Genomic DNA, 25,997 nt, shown 5'->3' with positions numbered 1-25,997 from the left:
GAGGCTAATATGGCTGGGAAAAAATGGGAAGAAGAGTAGCAAGATATGAGGTCCGATAGTAGGGGAGATGCAGATTGTAATGACCTTGATTTTGACTCTGAGTACCAGGTGGGCAGACCATAAAAGATTGTGGAACACAGCAGTGACATGATCTGACTTCAGTTTTAACAGACTGCTCAGGATGTGTGTAAAGAGTAGACTTTCAAGGTCAAGAGCAAAAACAGGGAGCCTAATGAGGAGACTATTGCAATAATCTGGGCAAAATATGGTGGTGCCTCAGGTCAGGGTGATAGCAGAGCAGGTAGTGAGATGTGTCTGGATTTTGGATGTATTTTGAAGGTAGAAATGATGGAGGTTGCTGATGAATTAGATGTGGGATGTGAGAAAAAGAGAAAAGTCAATGATGACTCCATAGTTTTAGGCTGAATAACTTGAAGACTGGACTTGTCATTTACTGAAATGGGAAAGACTGCTGGAAAAACAGGTTTTATAGAGGAAGATCAAGGAGCTCAGTTTAGCTTATGTTAAGTTTGAGATACCTATTTGATTTTTAAGTGGAAATGTCAAGTAAAGGGGTAAGAGGAAAATCAGAAGAGTATAGTATCCTGAAAACCAAGTGAAGGAAGTGGAGGAAGATTTGACCAATCAGGTCCAATGCTGTTTAGTAAAATGACTTGAGTTTTAGCCACATGGAGGTCCTTGGCTATTCTGACTAGTGATTTTAGTGTAGGCGTGGGGGTTACATGCTGCTTGAAGAGCTTTCAGAAAAGTGGGGAGAGGAGAAATTGGAGGCAATGAGTATAGGCAAATCTTTTGCACAGCTTACTTGCTATGAAGGACAGGAGAGAAATGAGGTGGTAGCTGGAAGGAGAAGTGGAGCCAGAAAAATGTTTTTTAATGTAGGAGAAAGAGCAGTATGTTTATTTGTTGATGAGGAAGATCTAATACATAGAGAAAGCTGATGGGAAGGAGATGGAGTGAGAGTGAGAGAGAAATACGTTGCTGAAGCAATGCCTGTTAATAGACCAAAGAGGATGGGACTGAATGCACAAGTGGAGGGGTTAGACTGAGATCAGAGCATGGAGAGCTTGCCCCTAAATACAGGAGAAAAGGTACAGCTAGGTGGGCACATAAGGTAAGGATTTGGGGGAAGATTGCTTCTGACTGTTTCTATTTTCTCAGTGATGTAGAAAACACAGTTGATAACTGGGAATTGAGGAAGGGAGGAGGAGTGAGAGATTTGAGGAGAGAAGAGAAGGTATGATGTGGCCTTCTAGGATAGTGAATGGACTTGAGGAACTTATGATTCCAGGTAGCACCAATGGCTCACTTGAAACTTGGGAGAAAATATATTGAGAAGCATGTTCTTCAAAGTGAGCTAAACTTCTAAGAGAGGAACAAATTTTGGGAAGGCTAGAACGTGGGGTTTTTAAAGGCTTGAAATGAAAATGTTCTTACCTCATGTGGGTCATATTGTTTGAGGCTCCCACCCTCATTAAATTCAGCCAAGACATCATTTATCTTCTTGGAAGAATCTGGAGAGACATAATCCATATGTGAAACATGGTGAACAGTGAATGGGAGCTGGGCCAAGTAAATTCTCCATGTCTAATCCTGACTATGATGGAGTGAGCCCTCATTCCAGAACCACATGGAGGAATGTCATCGTTATCTGCCCTTCTGCCCTCTCCTTTATTTATTTTTTAGTATATTTTCTCTCTTGCTGTATGAAGTATCTTTCTAAAACACAAATTTGATTAGATTGTGTCTCTGCTCAAAACCCTTACACAGCTCTTAACTTTCCCAGGATAAAGCCTAAACCCTTAGCTTGGTATACAAGTACTTGGTGATGTGACCTAGCCTATTCCTTATCTCTTTCCTTAACCTTTCATTCACTCCATTTTGCAGCCACATCAAACCACATTTCTAGAAATTTCTTAACATGCTCTGTACTTTTTCATGGAGTCTCTTCTCTGTATTACAAACTTCACTCAATTCTCAGTACCCAGCTCAAATGTCAACTCCTTTGAAAAGCCTTCCTTTACTAGTCAGAGTTAATCACTCCCTCCCCTGGCTCCCACATGGCTTGCACATAACTCTGTAACAGCACCTGTCATATGGTGTTATATTTATTAACTTGCCTTTCTTGCTCATCTCCTGCCTCAGTTCAACCTTGAGAGCTGTAAGCCTTTGTATACCATATCAAGGCCTGACATATAACCAGTGTTCAGAAAACCAATATATTAGATGATCGAATAAACATCTGAGCAGAAATTTTAAAACATTTAAAATTTTGTTAATTAAATGGGATGGGTGGGCATCAAGCCTGGCGGGGTTCTGTCCTTGGTGCTGAAACAGAGACAGGATTCATAAAGCATGGTAGTTTAGAAAATTCTGCTTTCCATAGGAAATACTTTAGAAACTACTGGAGAAAATTGTGGCGTTTCTTTCTTTCTTTTCTTTCTTTCTTTCTTCCTTTCTTCCTTCCTTCCTTCTTTCCTTTCTTTCTTTCTTTCTTTTTTTAGTTTATAAGGGAATTGGGAGTCAAGAGAAGGGAGTCAATAATTGTCATTATAACATCCTGAGTAGTTACCAGTACTCTAGACATCAAAGAAAACCAGGATTTCTGCACTCTCTCTGTCTCACAGTATTGTGGCTAATTAAGAGCTTCTCAAGCTCTATTATTGCCATAATTTAAACATCTGAACAAAGGGCAATGTCATTAAAAGCTGATATAGTGTTCCTTGGTGTTTGGGCTCTTTGTAGAGAGGGCTATGCTCTCTTGGGCCTACATAAAGTGGATGTGCTTGTGGGCTGGGCTGTTCTCCATGACTTTGCTGACTTGGATTCAATCAAGCACAAGTTATAATCATTTCAGGATTGAGACATATTGAAATGCCACAGGAAAACGCTGCTGTTGCCTAAAAATGGACATTTCTTTCTGAAATTCAAAACAGATGTTGGAAAACTAATAGCTCAGTGAGATCCAGGCAGCAGATGCCATCAATTTGGGCTGCTTCCAGTCAATTCAGAAAACACTATGGAGAGTAAGATGTTGCTAGGTACTGTTGATGAACTAGTTGGGGACAGGATATGAATAACTGTGGTAATAATAGCTACCCCTTATTAAAGACCTTTACTGCATATTCTCATATGCTCTCCCTTACCAGTCCATGCAGATTTGGTAATATTTTCTTCAGTTTACAGATGAGGAAACTGAAAGTCAGAAAAGTTAAATGACTTGCCTAGGAGTCAGGGTTCTGACTCAGGTCTAGTCTGGCTCAAAATTCTGTATTACTTTTCCTTAAGCACTATTCACTATTATTTCCCAAACATTTGCTAACACAAGGAAAGGTGTAATTAATGCTGTGCACAGAGTGGGGAAGAAGTAAAATAACAGGGAAGAAGTAAAACTAGGATGAGAGTGGGGTTAAGGTGGGGACTGGGGATGCCCCATGAAGGAGGCAGCATTTGAGCTGGGGTGTAAAAATGAGTAAGGTTTTGAAAGGCATACATGAAGTGGACAGGGCATTCTCAGAAGAGACAGGGTGAACAAAGATATGAAGATGGGCACCATGGGACCTTTAGGCAAGCTTAGAACCAGAGAGTAGTCTGGGGCCAGATTTGTGGGAGTACTGAATGCCGAGTTAAGGACATTGATTTCAAATGGTTGAAGACTTTTTGAGTAGTAGAGTAACATAACCAGGTCTATTTTTTAAAAGGCATTCAGGCAACAGAATGGAAGAGAGGTTAGAATTAGGTCAGATTTCAGTTAAGGTCACACATAAATTATATTCAAATTATTCTGAGTAGCTTAAATATTTAGGAAAAAACACTATATTTTAGAATCTATTTCAATGGGAGATTTTCAGCTCAGCCAGAATGGCCAAATTTTTTAAAAAATGAAAAATTTGGAGCATGGGTCTTCCTGGTGTGGCTTCTGCACAAGTAGTATAGAGCCAGCATTTTGACTGAGAACCAAGAAAGTGATTTCACTTGAATTTTGTTTTGTTCTGTTTTCCCCATCTTTTGTTCCTGCTTTATTTTTCTCCATAGCTCTTACCACCATTTAATATACTATATATTTTACTTCCTTGGCTTTATTTTTTTAATTAATTAATTATTATTATTTTTTAACATCTTTATTGGAGTATAATTGCTTTACAATGGTGTGTTAGTTTCTGATTTATAACAAAGTGAATCAGCTATACATATACATATATCCCCATATCTCCTCCTTCTTGTGTCCCTCTCACCCTCCCTATCCTACCCCTCTAGGTGGTCACAAAGCACTGAGTTGATCTCCCTCACAGGCATCTTTGCTGCCACGTTTGTGTGGGACAGGGATGTCCTCAGAACAAACAGACACATCAGGAGCTTCAGTTTACAGCAGAATGTCAGCTGTGCTGCCTGAACCAGGACCCAAAGTTTATGGACTGTCTTCTAGTTAGGAGCCCTGAGTATTTGGCACTAGTCAGACCATTAAACTTGGAAATAACTATAAATCAACATTTTAAAAAGTGAATCTGAAAACCCATAGATGAGAGTGAAATTCTAAGGTACATGATAACTTTCTATACCTCTAAGTTCCCTAATATCATCTCAAACTTCCCTAAGATAGTCTCAAACTGTAACATGCATGTGGATTGCCTGGGGATAAGGTTCTAATTCAGTAAGTCTGGATCATGGCCTGAGATTCCGCATTTCAAGGAAGAGCTTAGGTGACACCAATTATGCAGGTCCATGGACCTCACTTTTCATGAGCAGACCTTAAGCAACGTTCCTGTGTATCTGTGGCTGACTAGTAAGAATTGCCTGTCACAACACAGGAAAAAAACATGATGCTGAGCCTAGAGGAACATATTCCACAGACTGGGAAGATCATAACTGACTCTCAACCCAGGGAGGGAAAGACACAGAGAGAGGGAGAAGGGAAAGTTGGCACATGAAGGGAAAAAAACCCCTAGATTTTCCTTTTGCCAGTGAAGGCTGGGATGTATGAATAAGTTTTCTAAGTACTCAGGGAGTCAAGAACACAGTGAGATGCACAAAAGCAAGAATGGGGTTTTCCAAGGGTCCTAGAAAGATGGAGAATGATGTCAGAACAGAGCTGCCAGGCCTGCAGCACTGCTTCAGAAGGCTCACCTTTGCAGCCAGGAGGAGTCGGGCCCTGGGGTGGAATGTGGGAAGCATGTATAAGAAGTCCAGCATCATAATCACCAAAATAGTCCCCCAGTTAGCCTTCTTTTCCTGTTCCCTGCTTATCCTCAGCATGTAGTCCATTGCCTGTCATAAAATCGATGTTCAATAAAAATTTATGGAATAAATGAGAGCTAGAACAGGGATTGGGCTTGTCATGCTTGTCCCACATGTCCTATATTCCCAGGGGCATAGGGAGAAAAGGTAGACCAGTGGTTCTCAATCTTGGCTGCCTGCTGGAATCACCTGGGGAGTTTTAAACACTACTGATGCCTGGGTCTCACGCCTACAGATGATGATTAAATGGTCCAGGGATGGGGGAGTATGAGGGCAGGACATTGCAATTGTTCAAAGTCTCCCAGGTATTTCCAGTATGCAGCCAAGGCTGAGGACCACTGGGGCCCACCAAGCTAACTTCTCAGGGAAACCCGTGGAAGTGACGGCTCTGCCACAGCGTTACATATAGAATAAGACAAAAATTCTTTACATTGAAGCAGGGGGAATTTTGGCTGATAAAGAAAACCCTCTTTGGGATACTAAGTTTTTCTGATTCATCATAAATGACCTGAATGGCTGGTATGGCTTACTTGTATAAGTAAAATTTGCATTGCTAGCAAGATTTCCCACTTTTTCTCCAAATAATTTGGCCTCATCAGTCATAGGTGGAGGAATGGAGGAATAGTTACCTTCTTGCATCTAAAAATGTGGTCCCTGGACCAGCAGTGTCAGCATCACCTGGGAGCTTGTCAGAAACACAGAATCTCAGAACAAGCACAGACCTACAGATTCAGAATCTGCATTTTAACAGAATCCAGGAGATTCATGTGCACATTCAAATTTGAGAGCCATTATTTCCAAAGAAGTCTCTCCCTATCCATAGATTCTGTGGCTGATTGTGGGCAGAGTCCCAGTCATCACTAATGAAAAGAAGGCCAGTTGCACCAAAAGAGATGTGGGTGAGAAACAGCTGTGATTATCCCTTTCACGATGGAAGCAACTAGACATGACCCTTTACGGGCCCAGGAATCCATGAACATGTGATTAAATCTCACTCTACTGGCCAATATAAATAGCAAAGTTTCAACAAAGCTTACTTACAGCCTTACATTGTTCTACAAATCAGCCCTAAACATTTTCTCTGACAGGTTTGAATTTTGAGCTATAAATTATCTCCATCTTAAAGTCAAAAACTTTGCCTTGATCTGATTCTACTGAAATATATTTCTGAATAGCAGAATTTGCTGATTCATTCTCTTTAAAATGTATTTAAAATTTTTGTCCAGGTACGAAAAGTCAGCAAGAGAAAAAAGCATCAGGGCTGCCCCGCACTGAGGACCCTGCTTACCTGCTGGAATTCAACACCTGGGAACCAGCATTGGGGTTAAATGAGACCTTCCTGCCCAGGAACCATGCCTTGGGCCCTCTATCTTCTTATCTACACCTTTTCTACTATCTCAAGGGGAGAATGATTGTTGGTGGTAACTAAGATGAAAAGATTATGGAAGGAAGATGGGACTCTGGGCCAAAGAGACTTTCGACTCCTCTGTGAAGAACTGAATAGAGAACAGAAGCATAAAGGGGGAGGGGGGTCCCATCTCAGAGCCTTAGAAGGGCACTGAAGTAAACCCCAGTTTTTTCTCTATTTTTTTGTATGTCACTATTATTTTTTAAATTACCTAAAACTTAGAAATAAGAAAAAAAGTGGGCAGCACATCTTTTCAATGTCATATGGAATAAAGGCTACCCAAGGACTATCTAGGTGCATGTACTTAGTTCTACTCACTGTTTACTGATTTATTGATTAAATGTATTAAATGCACCAGATTTAGTGAAGTTACATGTTAACTTACAGATTTTTTTCCAGCAGATATGCATAGAACTGTCTGGTGGAACAGATAACCCAAAAGATTAGGGTTTGTTGTCCTGTAAGACAGTAACCAGTTTTGTATCTAACCAAGCAATCTTATCCTTACATTTGTTTACAAAATCGCCTAACTAGGAATTTATGCATTTGATCTGTATCCATCCAGGGTCCCTCCATACCTCGCTTCTCAACTTTAACATCTTACTGGCTCCTCCACTAATTAATGAGTTAAATAAAATCTTTGGCACATGTTTATTAAAAAATTTTTTGTTCTATTATAATTTAATTAACATATATATATTTATTTTTCTTTACCAATGTATGGTTGAAGGTTGAGCTCCAATGAATACTTTCTGTTTAATTTATTGAAACTTAATTGAAGCAAACTGAATTTACCTGGAATTGAAAACATTGGTTCTAATTCTTATTCTGCTACTGACTTTCTGTGTGACCTTGGGCAAGTCACTGAGCTCTTCTGAATTTAGTGTTCTCATTTGTAAAATGGATAGTAGTTGCACTTGATCATGGCTAAGATCTCTCCTAGCTTTAAAAAGTCTATAAAATCAAGCAACAACTAGGTGATGTAGGAAATGTGTGGTTTCACTTCTTAGAGAACTAAAAGTAAACATGGATGTTTTATTGGTTTTTTTCCCCCTTTTTCCCTTTATGAATAAGATGATAGTTTCTGTCCTTGATAAATCATGGAAAAAACTGGAAAAATCCCCTCCCCCCAAATAACAAGATTAGGACAATAAGCCAATTATCTCTCTGAAGCTGTTAGGGGAGGGTCAGTAGGAGGCATCCCCACATGCTCACACCCTGTGAGGTTGAAAAGAAAACCTGTCTAAACATAGAAACTAAGTATTGATAGGGCTAATGAAGGTCATTTAATCAACCAGACATCTGATGCTCTAACCTCCCCTCTAGTGTCTCAGCCAACTCTGCCCAGACAGTTCTAGGGAAAGGAAACTCAGTCACTTTGGGGTCCATTCTGTTCCATCTTGGACAGGTTTGACCATTAGGAATCATTACTAACACTAATACCATTAGTATTCCTTACTTTAAAGTCTTTCTTCTGATGCTTTCCTCCCATTAGTCCTAGGGCTACTTCTTGAAGCCATTCGAAATTAACTTCACTCCTTCTCCCCACAAGAGCACTGTAGCTATTTTAATACAGCTTAGCTCTCTCTCACCCTTCCCCGAGTCTTCCCCTTTCCAGAAAATATGCATAGTATTTTCATCCATTTTTTCATATCCAGGCTGTGAGGCCCCTCACAATGCTGCTGGCACTTCTCAAACAAGTTCTGGTTTGTCCATATCCACTGGAAACTGTGGTGCCCAGAAATAAATTCAGTTCTCTAGAAAGGTCTGATCAGGGTAGGATAGAAGGTGGATGTCGGTTTGCCTTACTAGAAACTATGAGTCTATTAATACATCCTAAGATCACAATTGATGATTTGTTTAAATAAAATAATGTACATGTACTGAAAAGAAATCTCTGTAACCACTAGAAACCATGTTTCTGAAAAGTACTGGATGATTTGGGAACACCTCGTGACATACTGCGTGCTAGCTAGTCTCCAGAGATGGCTGCTGCCAACCTTCCTTCCTGCTGTGTGAGTCACTGTCCCATGAGATGTGGAGTCCATTCCTCCACCCCATCAAATCTGGGCCAGGCCTGTGACTGCTTTGACCAATGGAATGTGGAGAGAGTTATGTTCTAGCACCTCTAAGCCCAGGTGTTAAAAAGGCCTGCTGCTGCTTTTATGCTCTTGGAGCCTTGAGCCACATGTACAAAGTCCAGGCTACCCTGCTGGCAAGAGAGGCCACACAGAGAGGCCCTGGGAGATGAGAACGCACTTGGAGGAACAGGCTCCAGAGAAGAGCGCCGAGGTACCAGTGAGTGAGTGAATAGGCCATGCTGGGTCATGTGAGGCATCCCACCTGCAGCCCCAAACACTGTGGAGCAGGAACTAGTCATCCTGCTGGGCCCTGTCCAGGGTACCCGAGCCACAGAACAATGGGAACAAAACCAAAATGGTTGGGTGTTTTTTTTTGCGGTACACAGGCCTCTCACTGTTGTGGCCTCTCCCGTTGTGGAGCACAGGCCCCGGATGCGCAGGCTCAGCAGCCATGGCTCACGGGCCCAGCCGCTCTGCAGCATGTGGGATCTTCCCGGACCGGTGCACGAACCCGTGTCCCCTGTATTGGCAGGCAGACTCTCAACCACTGCGCCACCAGGGAAGCCCCCAAAATGGTTGTTTTAACCTATCAAGTTTTGAAGTTGTTTGGACATAGCGATAGATAACTGAAACATATTGTTAGGGTGAAGAAAACAGCATGCAAAAAACATGTTTGTTTTTTAAATATATATATATGTATATATGTGTAGGTGTATGTGTAGTTTGATATTTATATTCATACACAAACATACTAGTTGTGGTTTTCACTGGGAGATAGGATCATGAGTGTCTTTAATTTTATCTTTTCGCTTTTCAAAAATTTTACACTTGTTTTTATTTTGTAACAGAAAATTCTTAAACTGTCACATTATCCTTTTGACAAGCACTTTACAATCTTAATTCACATTAACTTTATTGTTGATTATATATACATAATAAATATATATTTTATCTCTGAGAGTATTTTAACATGGCTTCTCCCCAGAGAAGTGGCAGGGTTTATGACATTTAAACAGGAAATACAAAAAGCCTCTTGTCCTGAAATTCTTGGCCTCTCCCACCCGGAACTGCACTGGAGAAAGTTCTCAATTCTCAGGCTGTATACTTCAGTTATTTCGCTACTGTAAAGCTACTGTTTTTGTGGTTATGGAAGAGTGGTTGCTATGGCAATGCAATCTGACTGAATGCCAGAATGCGTCTAAAGCTGGTAGAAGTGCCTTTTTCAGGGTTTCCTCTGAGGATTAATCATTTTCCAAGAATTGTATCTTCTTTTCCTCTCCTGTTAGAAATGGTGCCGGAGCACCTCATCCAGTCCTGGGACACGGACAAAATGAGGATGGGTCCGAGAAAGACAAAGCTATGGTTGGAAAAAAAGACCACAGAGGAGCCATTTCCTACCAAATACTCGGGTTTCTTTCCACCCCTCCCTCCTTGACTGCTTTGCCACATTTGGACCCCTCTGTCTTCACTTTCCACAGATTCTCAGGCTTTGAGGTATCTTTGCTGGCTTCCTTTCATTCCACAAGTTGTGAGGAACTTCCACAGCAATTTCCCACACATTAGCATTTGTTCACTGCCACATTCCCCATCTTAGCTCTGTGCCTCAGCTCAAACGAGACTTCATTCAAAGGACCTGCCTGCCTTCCCTGCCCTGGCAGCTTCTTCATCCAGGCCACCTTGCACATAGCCACCAGATTCATGACTCTACATTTTGCCACCTTAGTCCAAATGCCATGCCTTGACATGTGGGGCCCAAGGCCTGCGGCTACCCACATCCCTCCCATGTCCTCCTCCCCACCCTCCTGCTGCTTCTCTCCATCTAGCTCAGAAGCTCTCCTTACCACCCCATAGCTACCTTCTCCCTTTGTGCCACCTTTACCTTTGCTTCCACAGTTTGTATCCCTCCCCCCACCATCTACTACTCACATTTTAAATTTCTTTTCTCCACAGAGTTCATCCAGCTAAATCCTCTGTTATGAGTTAAGTTGTATCCCCTGCAAATTTATACACTGAAGTCCTAATTCCCCGGTACCTCAGAGTGTGACCTTATTTGGAAACAGGGTCATTTCAGAGGTAATTAATTATTGGTAAGATGAGGCCTTACTGGAGTAGGGTGGGTCCAATCCAAAATGACTGTGTCCAGACATTAAGAACAGACTTCTGGTTGCCAAGGAGAAGGGGGGTTGGGGGAGGGATGGACTGGGAGTTTGGGGTTAGTAGATACAAACTGTTATATACAGAATGATAAATAACAAGGTCCTACTGTACAGCACAGGGAACTATATTCAACATCCTGGGATAAACCATAATGGAAAAGAATGCAAAAAAGAATGTATATATGTGTATAACTGAGTCATTTTTCTGTACAGCAGAAATTAACACATTGTAAATTAACTATACTTCAATAAAAAAATAAATTAAAAAAGTAAGGACAAAAAAAGAAAAAAGAAGACTGTGTCCATATATTGATAAAAAGGGAAATTTGGACACTGAGACATGTGCACAGGGAGAGTCCCATGTGAAGGACACAGAAGACAGTCATCGTAAGCCAAGGAGAAAGGCCTGGCGCAGATCCTTCCCTCACAGCCCTCAGAAAGAACCAACCTTACCAATACTTTGACTTTGGACTTCTGGCCTCCAGAACTGTGAGAGACTTTCTGTTGTTCTAAGCCACTCATATCAGTTTCCCCCAGCTCTAAATTCCCCTCTCATTTGTGCACTCCGTTTAGCCATCTCTGCCAGAGGTGCTTCCCTGCTGTCTTAAGCCTGCTCTCTGCTTGTATCACAAGTGCATATCTGACTCCCTAACAAGATTCAGATTCCTCAGGTGAAGGCTTATCTCTCTGCTTCTTTTTCATCCCTGACAGGGTCTGGTACTTTGCTGACCTACGGAGTAGGCTGAATTCGATGGAGTTTACCCTGGAGGATGATTCCTTGCTCCCTGTCAATACACTGCAGAGTTTCTCTAAACCTATTGCGGTCAGACAGGAGGCCATGGGCTCCAGGTCACCAAGGAGAGATGGACCAGTAGCCCTACAGGGGGAGCACGTGTAGTCATGGGGTGGGCGTGCGGCCGTGGGGATGGGGGACTAAAGGGTGGGGTGGGTGTTAGGACTGTCACATCACAGAGAGCAAGAGCCAGAGCTGGCATGAGCCCGGCCCCCGACTCCCAGGCCAGTGGAGGGGCTGCCTGCCCTGTGGGAGGGGGCAGGCTGCCTACAGGGCATTCGGAGGACCAGCTGGGCATGCTCTGTAGGGCAGGTCAAATGCGCTACAGGCCTAGTGACTTACAAAAGCGCCAGCACGATCAACGTGAAGGGAGAGGGTTAGGACGATGAGGTGGGGTTGGCAGTGCAGCTGAGTGCTCTGACAGACAAAGGGCTCTGCAAACATCGGTGCCGTTGCACAACCGTGATGGGCACTGTGTGTGTGCAGAGTGCAGCGGTCAGCCCGGGCAGACTCCTGTCACCAGTCAGGATTAGGAGTGGCCTGCGGGGGGCATGGCCGTGGGCCTCGCCACCACTGTGGCTTGATGCACTGAAACTGTTCCTGGGTGCAACTAGTGAAACCAAGAGCTCCACGCAAAAGCCCAGGTTTTTCCAGAGCAAAGTTGAGAAAGAGACACCCATCAGAATTCCGTATCTTGCTGAAAGAAGGCATTGGGTCCAAACACAAGAGTATATTAAAGCAAATGACGGAGTAACATTGTAACCAAGCAGCCTGCAGCCCTTCAAAAGTTCTGCTATAAAGAGGTTTTGATGACCTGGGAAAATTCTTACAATATTACACGAGGTGAAAAATGCAGACTGAAAAGAAAAAAGGTATATTCAGGAACTCAACCACGTACAGCAATATGCACAGGATGCATCCAAAACGTTCATAGAGTTTAGCTGTGATTTTTAACCTACTTTTTATTTTCCTTCCCTGTATATTCCAAATTTCTAGGGTAAGCATGTATCATTTATAGAGTATAAAGATAATTGTGTTTTTATGTTTAAAGACACAAATTCTATTTTTATAAGGAGGTATAAGCTGATCTCATTCTCTGTGCTTTGCAATGATTATACAACTCTGCTCTCCAATAATGCTCTCCCCAACCAAGAGGAAATCCCACCCCAGATGCGTCAATCCATTTACTCACATTCTGCATATTTCTGGAGTTGGCCAAATTCTTCTGGAGTGAGGGAGACCCACCGTTCTTCACTCATCTTTCCTGGGTGTATGTGCTTGAGGCTAGGGAGAGAGTTTTGCTCACCAGGCTGTAGCCAAGGCCCAGCCTAGGGCCTGGCTCATTGCAAGTACACAATGGACAAGTCCTTCAGGAGATTTCTCGAGGACCCAAGTGTCTATGGCAGCAGCGGACACTGTTTAGCAGCTGAGAGACCTCTGCTATTCCTAAGGCAACATCCTTCTATCTGTAGTCACGGTAAATTCAGAATCCTTGCTTTTCCTGGGCAGGAGTAGAAAAGACATTGGGAATGAGAGTGTTAGAACACATAAGTCATCTTTTCTTGTAAAGAAAAAAAAATAACCCAAACATTCTTTGCTGAAAGCTCTATAGGAGGCAGTGGTTCTCAAGGTTGGGGGGAAGCCACCTGAGGGAATTCGGAAAAGGACATACAGAAGAGAGCAGCACAAGCCCAGACAGCTGTCTGGCTGGAGTGGGGGTTAGGTGATCTGTATGAAGAGGTAGCCATACTCCCAAACTCTGGAAAATTTTAAATGTATCTCATGAGAGGTGGTATTAGGGCCACCTAAGGGCATCCTCTAGTCATGAAAATGCCTCAGGCTGTAGGTGTCTCATGAGTAAGTACAGGACAGTAGCTCACGTGTCGTGATTTGAAAGGTAAGCCAGTCTCTCCTCCACTGATTTCTAAATTCCACTATTAGAGTTGCTGACCTTCCTTTTATGAGGCATTGAGTCACTCTGGAAATTCAAATACCACTCCCCTCAAGGCTGGCTAACATCCTAGTGACTGAAGCAGTTTTCTTTCCTCTCAGAACCATAAAACTATGATTAAAGGGAAGGCCTGCTGGTTCCATTGTGGAGAGCCTGAGGGAGGGAGGGAGGGAGGGAGGAGGTGGATTCAGACAAAAACTTGGCATCTTTTCCTTTGAGCCCCTCCTAGCATGGTGGCTCTATCAGTCCTACCATCAGTCATTAAATCAGTTTAATGAGTTGTGAAATTAATGGGGTGTGCTATTCTAAAAACACATAATACAATAGCATAGAATGCAACAAAATGAGGTGGAATTGAAAATAAGAGTGCATCTCCTTTCAGTTATACATACATGTATACACCTATCATAATATAAAGTGTATTTCTTATTCTAGGTTAAGGTTAAAAAAATGTTGAAAAGTCATCAACCTCATAGGACAAGGAATAAAGACCAATGTTACCAAAAAACAAGCTCAGTTTTAATAAAAGAGAATCCATCGTAGAGAGACTTGAAGGCAAGTCTGGGAGTCTGGAGCATATGAGGAATGGTGGAGGGGTGGCAGATCTGGACAGTTCTCTGCAGTGGCAAATAGACTTGGTTGGTGTGGACCTGGAGGGTTGAACTAGAGCTGAGGGAAAATGCTGGAGGGAGATCTTCTGTAAGGAGATCCTCTGTAAGGAAGACCTTCCATCAGTCAGCACTCTAACAGTAGAAGGAAATGCATGGCAAGGGAGTGAGATGCCTGCATCTTTGGGAGCATCCAAATTCTAGTTTCTCTCCTTGAAAGGTCTAATTTTCGGGGCTTCCCTGGCAGTCCAGTGGTTAAGACTTGGCGCTGCCACTGCAGGGGGTGAGGGTTCAATCTCTGGTCAGAGAAATAGGATCCCACATGCCGCAGGGAGAAAAAAAAAAGAAAAAAAAAATGTCATTCTCTTCTTAATCCACTGGCCAACTGGATTCTGCTCCTTAGCACCTGCTCTTGCCAAGGTTTCCAGTGTGAAACTTTAAAAAAGGGAAACCTCACTAAGATGGAGGCAGGAGGTCAAAACGGGAAGCTCTCACACAGTAATACTGATGTCAATTGCAGGAGGAACTGTTAATTATACACCCCAACAGAAGACTCATCAACAGGAAAGAATCATCGATTACAGCCCCAATAGGAAAAGGTGTACATTGCATGCCTAGAAGAAATCTACTACCCTAGCAATTCAACCAATGAGTAACTGTCATCACCCTGAGCTCTCACTTTTGTCCAATGGACTTTTATTCAAAACATCTCCTCCCAACTTCCTCCTTTTTTTTTATAAAATAACATTCCTCTTTGTTTTTTGGACTTGCCTATGGCATTTGCTATAGCTTGCTTGTTCTGAATTGCAACTCCTCTGCTATTCCCAAATAAACCCATTTTTGCTGTAAAATAACTGGCTGTTTTATTTTTAAGGTCAAAACCAGTAACCCAGTTGTCAAATCCAACAGGCACCTTTCAGGCCTTCTTTGCTTTATTTGCTCTCCATGCAGCCTTGGCCTTTGCAGAAAACAACCCCCTGGAAACTCTTTTATCTTTGTAAGTGTTCCTCCTCAGTCTCATTCCACTTTTTCTTTTGCCATTGTTAAATACTGGGTGTTTCCACAATCCTATCCTCAGCCCTCTCCTCACATTGCACCCTTTCCCTCAGGGATCTCATCCACTTCCACAGCTTCAATGACTCCCAGGCATGCTGCTCCAGCCCTGCACTCTCCCTTCAATCCAGAGCTGCATATCCAACTGTCTACTGTGACTCCCTTCTATGTCCCAAACTACCTTGAATCGGCACCTTTCCATGCCCCCAACCTGCCCTTCCTCTGTATTCTGGTCATGCCCAAGAAGAGACAATACTCAGGCCAGAGGCCAGAGGCCTGAGGCTGAACCTAAGCTCCTCACCCTTTCTCTCCTGTCAAACCCAGGCACCAGTCTGGGAGTGTGACTGTCCATTGTGTGTTCCCTCCTCTCCATGATGCCAGGTGGCTTGTTAACTCAGACCCTCATCTGCCTGGTGTCTGACAACAGCCTCCTGCTGGTCTGCCTGCCTTGGGTTTTGCGTTCTTCCCCTTGGTCTGCTCTAAATTGCCAACCAAATCACATATTTCCCAGTAATAAAATTCTTCAGTGGTTTCTATTGCCTATAGAATAGAAGGTAATCTTCTTTTCATGATACACAAAGCTCTTTATGATTTGGCCTCTGATGATCAATTCAGTCCAAAATCAGAACCTTTAGAAACATTTTCCACCATACAAGGGAATTCAGCATTGCAACTGGTATTAACACTGTTGCCAGACACATTTTATACTGTTCTCTATGCTTTACATATATTATCTAATTTACTCCTCATAACAACCATGTAAATTAAGCATTGCCTTCCCTATTTTTAGACAAGAAATATGAGGCAAGATGCTTAGTAAATATGGTGAGGATAAAGAAGGAACCCCCCAATGCTTTTGTTTAAAAATGCCTCTCTGATTTTATCATTCTGCACACTTTCAGAAGCTCAGAACTCTAAGAGGACCCAGAGACACACAACGCGATAGAACACCACAGAACTTGAAGTCAGAAGGCAGGGGATTTGAGTCCTGACTCTGCCTCTTATAACTATTTGACTTTAAACAATTTTTTCATTTCTTGAATCTTGGTTTCCTCATCTTAAAGATGGGAATAACTAATAAAAATATCTGAGTTAGGGCTTCCCTGGTGGCGCAGTGGTTGAGAGTCCGCCTGCTGATGCAGGGGACACGGGTTTGTGCCCCGGTCCGGGAAGATCCCACATGCCGCGGAGCGGCTGGGCCCGTGAGCCATGGCCGCTGAGCCTGCGCGTCCGGAGCCTGTGCTCCGCAACGGGAGAGGCCACGACAGTGAGAGGCCCGCGTATCGCAAAAAAAAAAAAAAAAATCTGAGTTAGTATTAGGATTGAGTGAGTTAATATATGCAAAAAACAAACAAAAAAACCCCCCAAACCCTACCTAACATAATGCCTATCACACAATGGACACTCAGTAAATAATTATTGTTATCATCCTATTACAAATACAACACTTAGCAATATGACAATCAGCTGACAGCATTTGGGTGCTTTGTGCTGTAACATAGATTTATGAACTTGATCTCATCCTGCTTCAGGTTGCTGTAATTTTGTAATTACTCATCAAACTTTAACCCACTAGTTTTAGCACCCACTGATGATTCTTTCCTGGATTAATTATTACTATGATAGTGAATTTCTAATTCCATCCTCCCTTCTATATTAGTTGGGATTCTACTGTGAGGGAGAGTTTTCCCTTCTTTATACTATACTATACTTTATACTATAAATACTACATATACTATAAATATATAAAATGTTTATATAAGTATACATAATAAATACATAAGTATAAATGTGTATTACTTTTACATATAATATATATTTACTTATATTCATGGACTCTTACTTTATTCAATGGCTTATAATCCATTACCATCGTTGTTTGTTTTGATTTTCAAATTGTCCCAGATTTGGCCAGAGCAAGCTCATTCAATATTCAAATATTGAAAATTCAATATTTCAAGATCATCTTTTTCTTCCTCAGTATTGTCCTGAAATCAGTCATTTTCCCAAAGATCCCTGATTCTTTCTAGTGGGGAATGGTTTTTGAAACCAAGGTTTGGGTACTAGGTATGCTCATTGCTACTGGGGTGTCACTACTTCTAGGCCCTGTCAGGGACAGAGCTAGGAAATATATTCACATGTACACACATATCTCATCTCTGGCTATTTATCTATCTTCCTGTCCATCCGTCCATCCATCCATCCATCCACCCACCCACCCATCCATGTTAAAAACCCCAAGTTCATACTCATACACTCTGTCGTTCCATATTGTTAAACTCCCTTCTCCAACAAACTCTGTTTCCATTATCTACAATGTGCTTATTTTCTCAACCCTAAAATATACAAAGTAGTTTCGGAAGTGCTAGCCACATCTCTCTGAAAAATAGAGTTCAAGATTTATTTATAGTTCCTTTGTCTTCATCCAACTGCATATCCTCAAAGGACTATTTTCAAAAGTTACTTAGGTTAGTTCTTTCCCACTCCCATTCATTCCTGTTTGTATTTCACTGTAGGGTTTTCCTCCTTTCCCACTGATTCTTTTTTTGTATGGTTTCAAAAGTCAGAACTATATAAAAAGGTTTCTTCAGAGAAGCCTTGCTTTCCCCCGTTCCCTTTACTCTGTTCCCATCCCCCTCCATAATTATCATCTTTTCCCCACCCCATCCTTATGTTTTCTAGTTTATTCTTCCTGCTTATTTTCACATCATTGAGCAGATATATGGATATTTTCTTATTTCCCCTTCTTTACCTACAAAAGGTAGCACATTGTAGATTGTCCTTTGCACATTGTTTTTTTCACTTAACAAAATGTCCCATGAATCACTCCATATCTGTTCATAGATATCTAGAACCAAATTTGACTCCAGCATTTACCTGCTTAAAACCCTTCAGAGGCCTCCATTGGCTTCCAGGATTAAAGGCACGTTCTTTGGCCAGTTGCAGATCCTTCATCTGGGGCACAGCTCACCTCCCCGTCCTTACTCGAATGACCTCCGGCTCCACATGTCCCACGTTACAGCCAAGTCAACCTACTGTGTACTCCTAGCAGCTAGCAAAGTATTTGGCACATGGTAGGACCTCATAAACGTTAGTTAAGGGACTGACAAACACACCATGCCTTTAATCTACCTGGAATTCCCTTCACTCCTTCCTTCCCATAACAAACCACTACTCATATGTCTGGCTGCAGATACAAAGGTCACTATAGTTTTTTTGAACTCTTTGAGCAAACCAAGCTGTTCTCCCAGCTGCATTCCAATAGAACACATACATTGTCTATATTTTCCTGTTGTAGTAGCTGACAGTCCCATGTGGGAGACAGACACCTGAACAGATAATTAACACACAGCTGGTAAGAGGAGTGGTACAGATATATACAGGGAACTATGGGTCTAGCTACTGTGTCTGTAGCAGGCACAGGGCAGGTGGAAAGATTCCTGAAGTTGAGAAGGAGTACCAAGGTAAAGAGGTATATGTTGCAATAACTAAACAAATACTCCTATTATTATCATTGCTGCTCCATTGCAGCTCAGTGCTTGACTTCATAGTGGAAGAAACTGCACCATTCTTTTTTAAAATTTTATTTTATATTAGAGTATATTGATTTACAATGTTGTGTTAGTTTCAGGTGTACAGCAAAGTGATTCATTTATACATATACATATATCCATTCTTCTTCAGATTCTTTTCCCATATAGGTTATTACAGACCATTGAGTAAAGTTCCCTGTGCTATACAGTAGGTCATTGTTATTTATTTCATATATAGTAGTGTGTATTTGTTAATCCCAAACTCATAATTTATCCCTCCCTCCATGTTTCCCCTTTGGTAACCATAAGTTTGTTTTCTAAGTCTGTGAGTCTGTTTCTGTTTTGTAAATAAGTTCATTTGTACGATTTTTTTTTAGATTCCACATGTTAAGTGATATCATATGATATTTGTCTTTATTTGTCTGACTTACTTCAGTTAGTATGATAATCTCTAAGTCCATCTATGTTGCTGCAAATGGCATTATTGCATTTTCTATGGCTGAGTAATATTCCATTGTATGTACCACATCTTCTTTATCCATTCCTCTGTTGATGGCCATCTAGGTTGCTTCCATGTCCTGGCTATTTAAATAGTACTGCAATGAAATTGGGGTGCCCGTGTCTTTTCGAATTATGGTTCTCTCCCCATATATGCCCAGGAGTGGGATTGCTGGATCATATGGTAGTTCTATTTTTAGTGAAAATGTACCATTCTTTTTGTTTGTTTGTTTTAGAATAAACATAATTCAGTGTTTTTATTCATATTTTTGAAGTTTGTCTGAAATGTATTAATAAACCTTTACATAACTTGAGGTATAGCATAAGGTTTGTTTTTTTTAAATTTACACATTCAAGATTGAATAACAAGTGTATTAATATAATTTTTTTTCCTTTTCAAATATAACTCAAAACAGCTTATATCCCAGCTTATTTCTCCATTTACTGGATGCATTTATGGAAGGCACATAACAGGTATTTTGTTTTCTATTATAGCAACTTAAATGTAGCTAAGACTTATATAAACCTACTTCGGTTATTTAAGGAAACTGGCAGATTTTCAAATAGTGCTACAAATTACTATGACACCAGATACTATGGGTACTTTGAGAAAGCCTCTTCTTAGGCCAAAGGATAATTATTTTGCATGTCTTCTTATTTGTTAACTATAGGCTGACAACATGTAGAAAACCTGAGCTTAAAAAAACTGCTTTGCAGGCTTCCCTGGCGGTGCAGTGGTTGAGAGTCCGCCTGCCGATGCAGGGGACACGGGTTTGTGCCCCGGTCCGGGAAGATCCCACATGCCGCAGAGCAGCTGGGCCCGTGAGCCATGGCCGCTGAGCCTGCACGTCCGGAGCCTGTGCTCCGCAACGGGAGAGGCCACAAGAGTGAGAGGCCCGTGTACCGCAAAAAAAAAATTGCTTTGCTGTTTGGGAGTATATACTATAATCACCCCCAGGCTATTATTTAAACCAGGGGCCTACTGCCTATAGGCCAAATCGGATCTGCCACTTGTTTTTGTAAATAGCTTAGTGAAACTGCACCATTCTTAATTTCCATCAGGAAACACTGCCTGACTCTCCAGATGGTAACTGCTGACCATGCTCCCACGTGACAGTCCCCTCTGGCTTTCCATCCTTTTTTTTTTTTTTTTTTTTTTTTTTTTGCGGTACGCGGGCCTCTCATTGTTGTGGCCTCTCCCGTTGTGGAGCACAGGCTCTGGACGCACAGGCTCAGCAGCCATGGCTCACAGGCCCAGCCGCTCCATGGCATGTGGGATCTTCCCGGACCAGGGCACAAACCCATGTCCCTGCATCAGCAGGTGGATTCTCAACCACTGCGCCACCAGGGACGCCCTGGTTTTCCATGCTTTGATAGAGATGATGGCTACTGCACAAGAGGGCTTGCTCCAGCTGACATCTCTTGGCATTTATCTTTCAGCAGCCTATCTTATCACTTCCCTCTTGGAGCCTCTTTGCAGTGCCAACAATCTTCTTATTACCACCCTGAACATCTTTGCTGACAGAAGAAAATGTAATAGGATCTTCTAAATAACATTCAGATTGGATATTGTCAGGCTTGGGTGGGAGAAGAGTGTTTTACGTCCCTACAGCTATGCCACTCTTAGCACTTGCTTCAGCTCCCCTGGCCTCAGTTTCCTTGTCTAAAAATGAGGGGGTGGGAGTCATGGTTTTGAACACATTTCCTAGCTCTGCAATTTCATATACTGGATCAAATCCTATTTGTTCTGTACAGATGCTGGCATGGAAATCACAAGTCAGAAGGAAGATGGCAAATTCAATAGGTATTGAATTGCACCCCAGGTCTCTCTATTCATTCCAATGAATCAGCAATCGCCAATTATCCAGGAACAAACACCTCTTCATCTCCTCTTTGCTCTCATAAAAACATTAATTTATGAATATAGCATCAGATTGGGGGAGCTTGTTTATATGCGTCTGATGATTTATAACAGACCGTAAGGAGTATATTTTTTAAAGGGAAGAGTCACTAAAAACTAGAAAGATACAAACCCCTCTCTCTTCCCAGACTTGTGACAAGTCACATCTTGGTAACTGTACCATCTCTGGGCTTTCGCTCTTGCTGATCCTTCTTCACCTCTGCAACTCCTGTTCAGCCTTTGGAGTTCAGTTCAAGTATCATCTACTCTAAGAAGCTCCCTTTAATTGTTTGGACGGGGCTGGACATATCTTCTCTGCTATCCAATAGCTCCTTGGGCTTTTCTCCATTGCGGCACTCACCACACTGCAGTGTACTTGCCCACTCTTTCCTGCGAGACTGAGCTCCTTCAGGGTGGAAACAGTGTTCTGCCCACTTTGTAGCTCTAGTTATTAGAGGACTTCTAAGGGTTCATTTCTTGACCACTAGAAAAGTGGTTCTCAACTTTTTTTGACTGAGACTGTTTGCGTGGGGCAAAAGTCCTGCCACACCTGTTTGCACTTCCCAATAGAAAAGAGACTGGGTGCTAACAAAGAACTGGAGAGGAACAAAAGACACTAGTTGGCGTAAAATTGATAATATTAGTTCTGCGTCACTTATAATAAAAAACATGAATTGGTGTATATATTTTGACATTAAAGTAATTACCCATAAATGTATAACTATAAACTATAATCTATAAACTTATAATAGTCACTTTATTAGGCTTAACTTACAGTATGTTAGGGGTTAACTTGCTTGAATTCATCAATGAACTGTCACTTTTGTCATAGTGTATTACATTGATGGTTCATGCCTCCTGATATTCATGTCCTTTTTATTCTCTACCCCTTGAGTCTGGGCTGTGCCTGTGACTTGCTTTAACTTGCAGTAGAAGTGATGTTGTGGCAGTGTCAGGCCTAAGCCTGAAGGCCTGACAGCTTCCACTTTTGTGCTCTTGGAAGCACTGGACTGCCATGTCAGGAGTTCAGCCACCTTGCTGGAGAGATCACAGAGGAACCATGTGGACAGAGGGAGGAGAACCAAGCAACCCAGCCGATGATGACAGCTGAAGCCCCTGTGGTGAGATCCCAGTCAAGCCATCCAGCCAGCACGCAGTCATGTAAGCCACCCTAGCTGTGATGCCGGACATGAAGCCACTTTGCATTTTACAGCTTTAGTAGACATGATGTGGAGTGGAGATAAGCTGTCCCCGCTGAGCCCTGCCCAAGTTCTGGTTGCACAGCATCATGCAGAATAATAAAATAACGGTTGAGCCACTACGCTTTAGGATAGTTAGTTATGCAGTCATAAATAGCCAAAACAACTAAAGAAGCATGTTTGGGTTCAGATTACATATGTATCTGTTTAGCAAGACAGTATGCATGATTCATGCTTGAACTGCAGCTTGCTCATGTCTTAAAAATCTAGTAACTGGAAAATTATAGGCCTAAAATACCTTTGATGCAAATATGTATCACTGCATGCTGTCGGGTTAACCAAATATCCTCCACAAACTAATGTGATAATGATGAAGTTAAATGAACTACCATTTCTAATTAAAAAGCAAGAATAGCAGTAGCTGAACACCACAACCAACTCAAAACAAGTCTGACGCTGCAATGATAACAGCATGACTTTCCCCCAGGTCACAGGATTCTCGAACCATCTGGCTGAGTGAGGAGCCAGTAGTTGCTGAACATTTAGAAGCAGCCTGACTTCACAGATAACCCAGTTAGAGCCCCTGGAGAACTTGGTAATGACCTAATTTGATTTCATGAATAGCAAATACGAGTAATCCCTAATAACTCATTTAGTAAATTTCCAGTATATAAGTCCTTACACAAACATAAAAATAAAAGCCTTGGATTTGTGTGCTACCCATAAGAATTCAGAGAAGACTTGCATTTGAGGATTCTGCATCCCATTAGTGGTCTCAGAGTGAACATGAGAAGCCCTGCTCTGGCAGAGGTGTCAAAATGTCAGGCTGAACAGAGCTGCCCAGGTGCAGGGGACTGGTAGCCAGGAGAGGCATGCAGTCTCCCAGGAGAGGCATGCAGTCTCCCGGGAGAAGCTGAGAACTGCTACTTGAGGGGCTGCCTTTGGTACAGGCAGGCAGTGTCAGACTGGGGAGTGTTTAAATCCCAGGGCCATCACAGCTCAAGTGGGCTCATTCATTCACTTATTTGTTCACCTGTTCTACAAGTCATTAAAATAGAAGCCATAACAGCAAACTTCATTTATAGACTATCACACATCTGGTGCTTTGCACACTGCACCTGTAACAGTCACCAACCCCTGAGAGGAAGGTATTTTGATGCCCATTTTACAGCTGCCAAAACAGCCCCAGAGTGATTTTCTTAAGTTCATCTATCAGTAAGTGACAGAACTGGTATTTGAACTCAAGTCTGTTTAGTTCCAAAGCCCATGGTCTTTCTTTTACCATAACACCTCTGGATGAATACCTATTGAGTACCTAAGTGCCAGGTCCTGTGCTAAGTGCTGATACCATCAATAAACCAACTATGGAGAGCCTAAATCCTCATCCTCAAACTGGAAGGTAAATTAGAAGCCAGAGGAAAAACCATGGCATGCACCTGGAAAGCCAATATTATTTGAGGGGAAAAACAGCTACATTATATTAAACATGAACAGGGCTTCCCTGGTGGCGCAGTGGTTGAGAGTCCGCCTGCCAATGCAGGGGACACGGGTTCGTGCCCCGGTCTGGGAAGATCCCACATGCCGCGGAGCGGCTGGGCCCGTGAGCCATGGCCGCTGAGCCTGCGCATACGGAGCCTGTGCTCTGCAACGGGAGGGGCCACAACAGTGAGAGGCCCGCGTATAGCAAAAAAAAAAAAAAAAAAAAAAACATGAACAGAGAATGGCATAGAATGCAAAATATTCAGGAAGTTTGAGGTAAAACATGAGACTTTGGAAAAAAATAAAGTTCTTGCCCTGGGGCCACCTTTGCTCTCAAAAATGTGGGAGAGTGTTCACTTGGCTCTGCCATTAGGGGCACGCTACAGTGGAAATGCTAAAGAAGTGGGGCTATAAACATCAGGACCAAGGTCCGATTCTGGACTCCAGAGCTGAGGGGCTGATGTATAGGGATAAGAGCATGAGAGGAGGCCTCCCTCACAAAACTAATGCCTGGGGAAAATGACTCACATCCAGGGTCAGGGAGCCTTCTTCCCGAAGCACCAAGCACAAGTCTGGCATTGGAATTAGAACAGAATTCAAATCTTGGCTCTACCACTTACTAGTAAGTGACATTAAACCAGTGTTCTTCCTCTCTAAATGGGTATAATAATAGTAGTAGTACATGTTTCACAGGGTTGTTATGGGAATTATCTGTATAATCTTTTATGAGTACCATAGCAAGCAAAATTTCCTATCAGTGGTTCTTCAAGTGTGGTCCTCACACCAGCAGTACTGGCATCACCTGGGACCATGTAAGAAAAGCAAATTCTCAGAACCCACCCCAGATCTACAGAAATTCAGGGTGGTCCAGCAATTTGTGTTTTACAGAGCCCTGGGGATTCTGATGCATGCCAGTGTTTATAAGCACTACCTTACATTAATGTAAGGGACAGAAAGAAGAGAAGCTTGGACTATCTGCAGCTATTCCTGCTGCTTAAGGGGCCCTAAAGCAGACAGATTCTGGATCTCTCAAGTCAGTTCCACTTTCCCAAGGCAGGAGAACATTATTGGGAAGCCAGAGCCCCATGACTGTCAGATGTCTGTCATCCAGCCAAGCTCCTAAAATTCTCATGATAGGATTTATATTCCCTGGGGAATTTTCCTTTCTTTACAATCTGGGTCTACGTTTCATACTCCTATCACATTTTGTGCCAAATATATAATCTTGAGAGGGCACAGAGCAGATAATAGGAGTTTCCTACCAAAAAGTGAAGGGCAAAACCCAACAAACAGAAAAGCCTGAGAGGGTGAGAAAAGGACAGCCCTATTCGTGCCACAGAGCATCCCTGTGTCAGGAATGGAATAGTCCCAGAAGAGACACCTCAAGATATGAGTATGGGGCTCAGGCAGAACTAGAAGAAGACAGCACTATAAAAATATCAGGTACTGTGGTGGCAGTGGCGTGGTGTGTGCATGTGTGCGTGTGTTAACAATAACCACAACAAAACCACACCACAGAGACAACACTCAAGTTTAGAAGTGTGTGAAACCGCATTAAGCTTGGAAAGCTCCTGTGGGCCAGGAGGAGCTTGTGGTGAGCTGGCCTGTGAGCATTCTCCACTTGATGAAGCTCTTGTGTTCTCCCTCCCCTCCCTCCTCTTCTACCCCTCCATCTCCATTCTCTAATTCTCCTTTCCTTTTCCTTCTCCCCACTTCCTGATTCCCATAACAATCTGAAGAACAGCTGCTATTTATTGAGAATCTACTGCCTTCGCCACATTAATATAATCCTCAAAATAATCTTTCAAGGAATTATCATGCCACTGTATCTAGGATCAGACTCCTTGCAGGCAGCTAAGCCATTATTCAAACCCATGTCTGCCTGATGCAAAGCCCATACTTTCCCTGGCATCTGTGCTGGCTTTCAGACCTGGGAAAATTATTAATACTATCTCTAGATTACAGACTGCCTGAGGATCAATTTTCTGGCTCATTTCAGGAACCCAGGATTTAGTTTATAGAAGACTCTGGGCAGTCATGTGCCTCTTCTTCCACCAGCTCCATAGAGCAGCAATGTCCTTT

General features: G+C 42.4%; 1 protein-coding gene across 1 annotated transcript in view; it reads right to left on the bottom strand.

The window, feature by feature from the left end:
- The window catches only part of DGKG (diacylglycerol kinase gamma), a 185,721-nt gene that overhangs the window by 134,677 nt on the left and 25,047 nt on the right, over window positions 1-25,997 (bottom strand). The window contains exons 2-4 of the mRNA XM_082625389.1: window positions 12,887-13,195; window positions 1,459-1,535; window positions 999-1,014 (exon numbers count right to left, since the gene is read on the bottom strand). Coding sequence (XP_082481515.1) covers window positions 999-1,014; window positions 1,459-1,535; window positions 12,887-12,953 — 160 coding nt within the window. The 5' untranslated portion in view covers window positions 12,954-13,195. The remainder of the gene's footprint in view (window positions 1-998; window positions 1,015-1,458; window positions 1,536-12,886; window positions 13,196-25,997) is intronic.

This window comes from Mesoplodon mirus, assembly GCF_964341445.2.
Source record: "Mesoplodon mirus genome assembly, chromosome: 6".
Classification (NCBI taxonomy): domain Eukaryota; kingdom Metazoa; phylum Chordata; class Mammalia; order Artiodactyla; family Ziphiidae; genus Mesoplodon; species Mesoplodon mirus.
The sequence above is the reverse complement of the archived record's forward strand: the minus strand, read 5'-3'. Positions and strand labels throughout refer to the sequence as shown.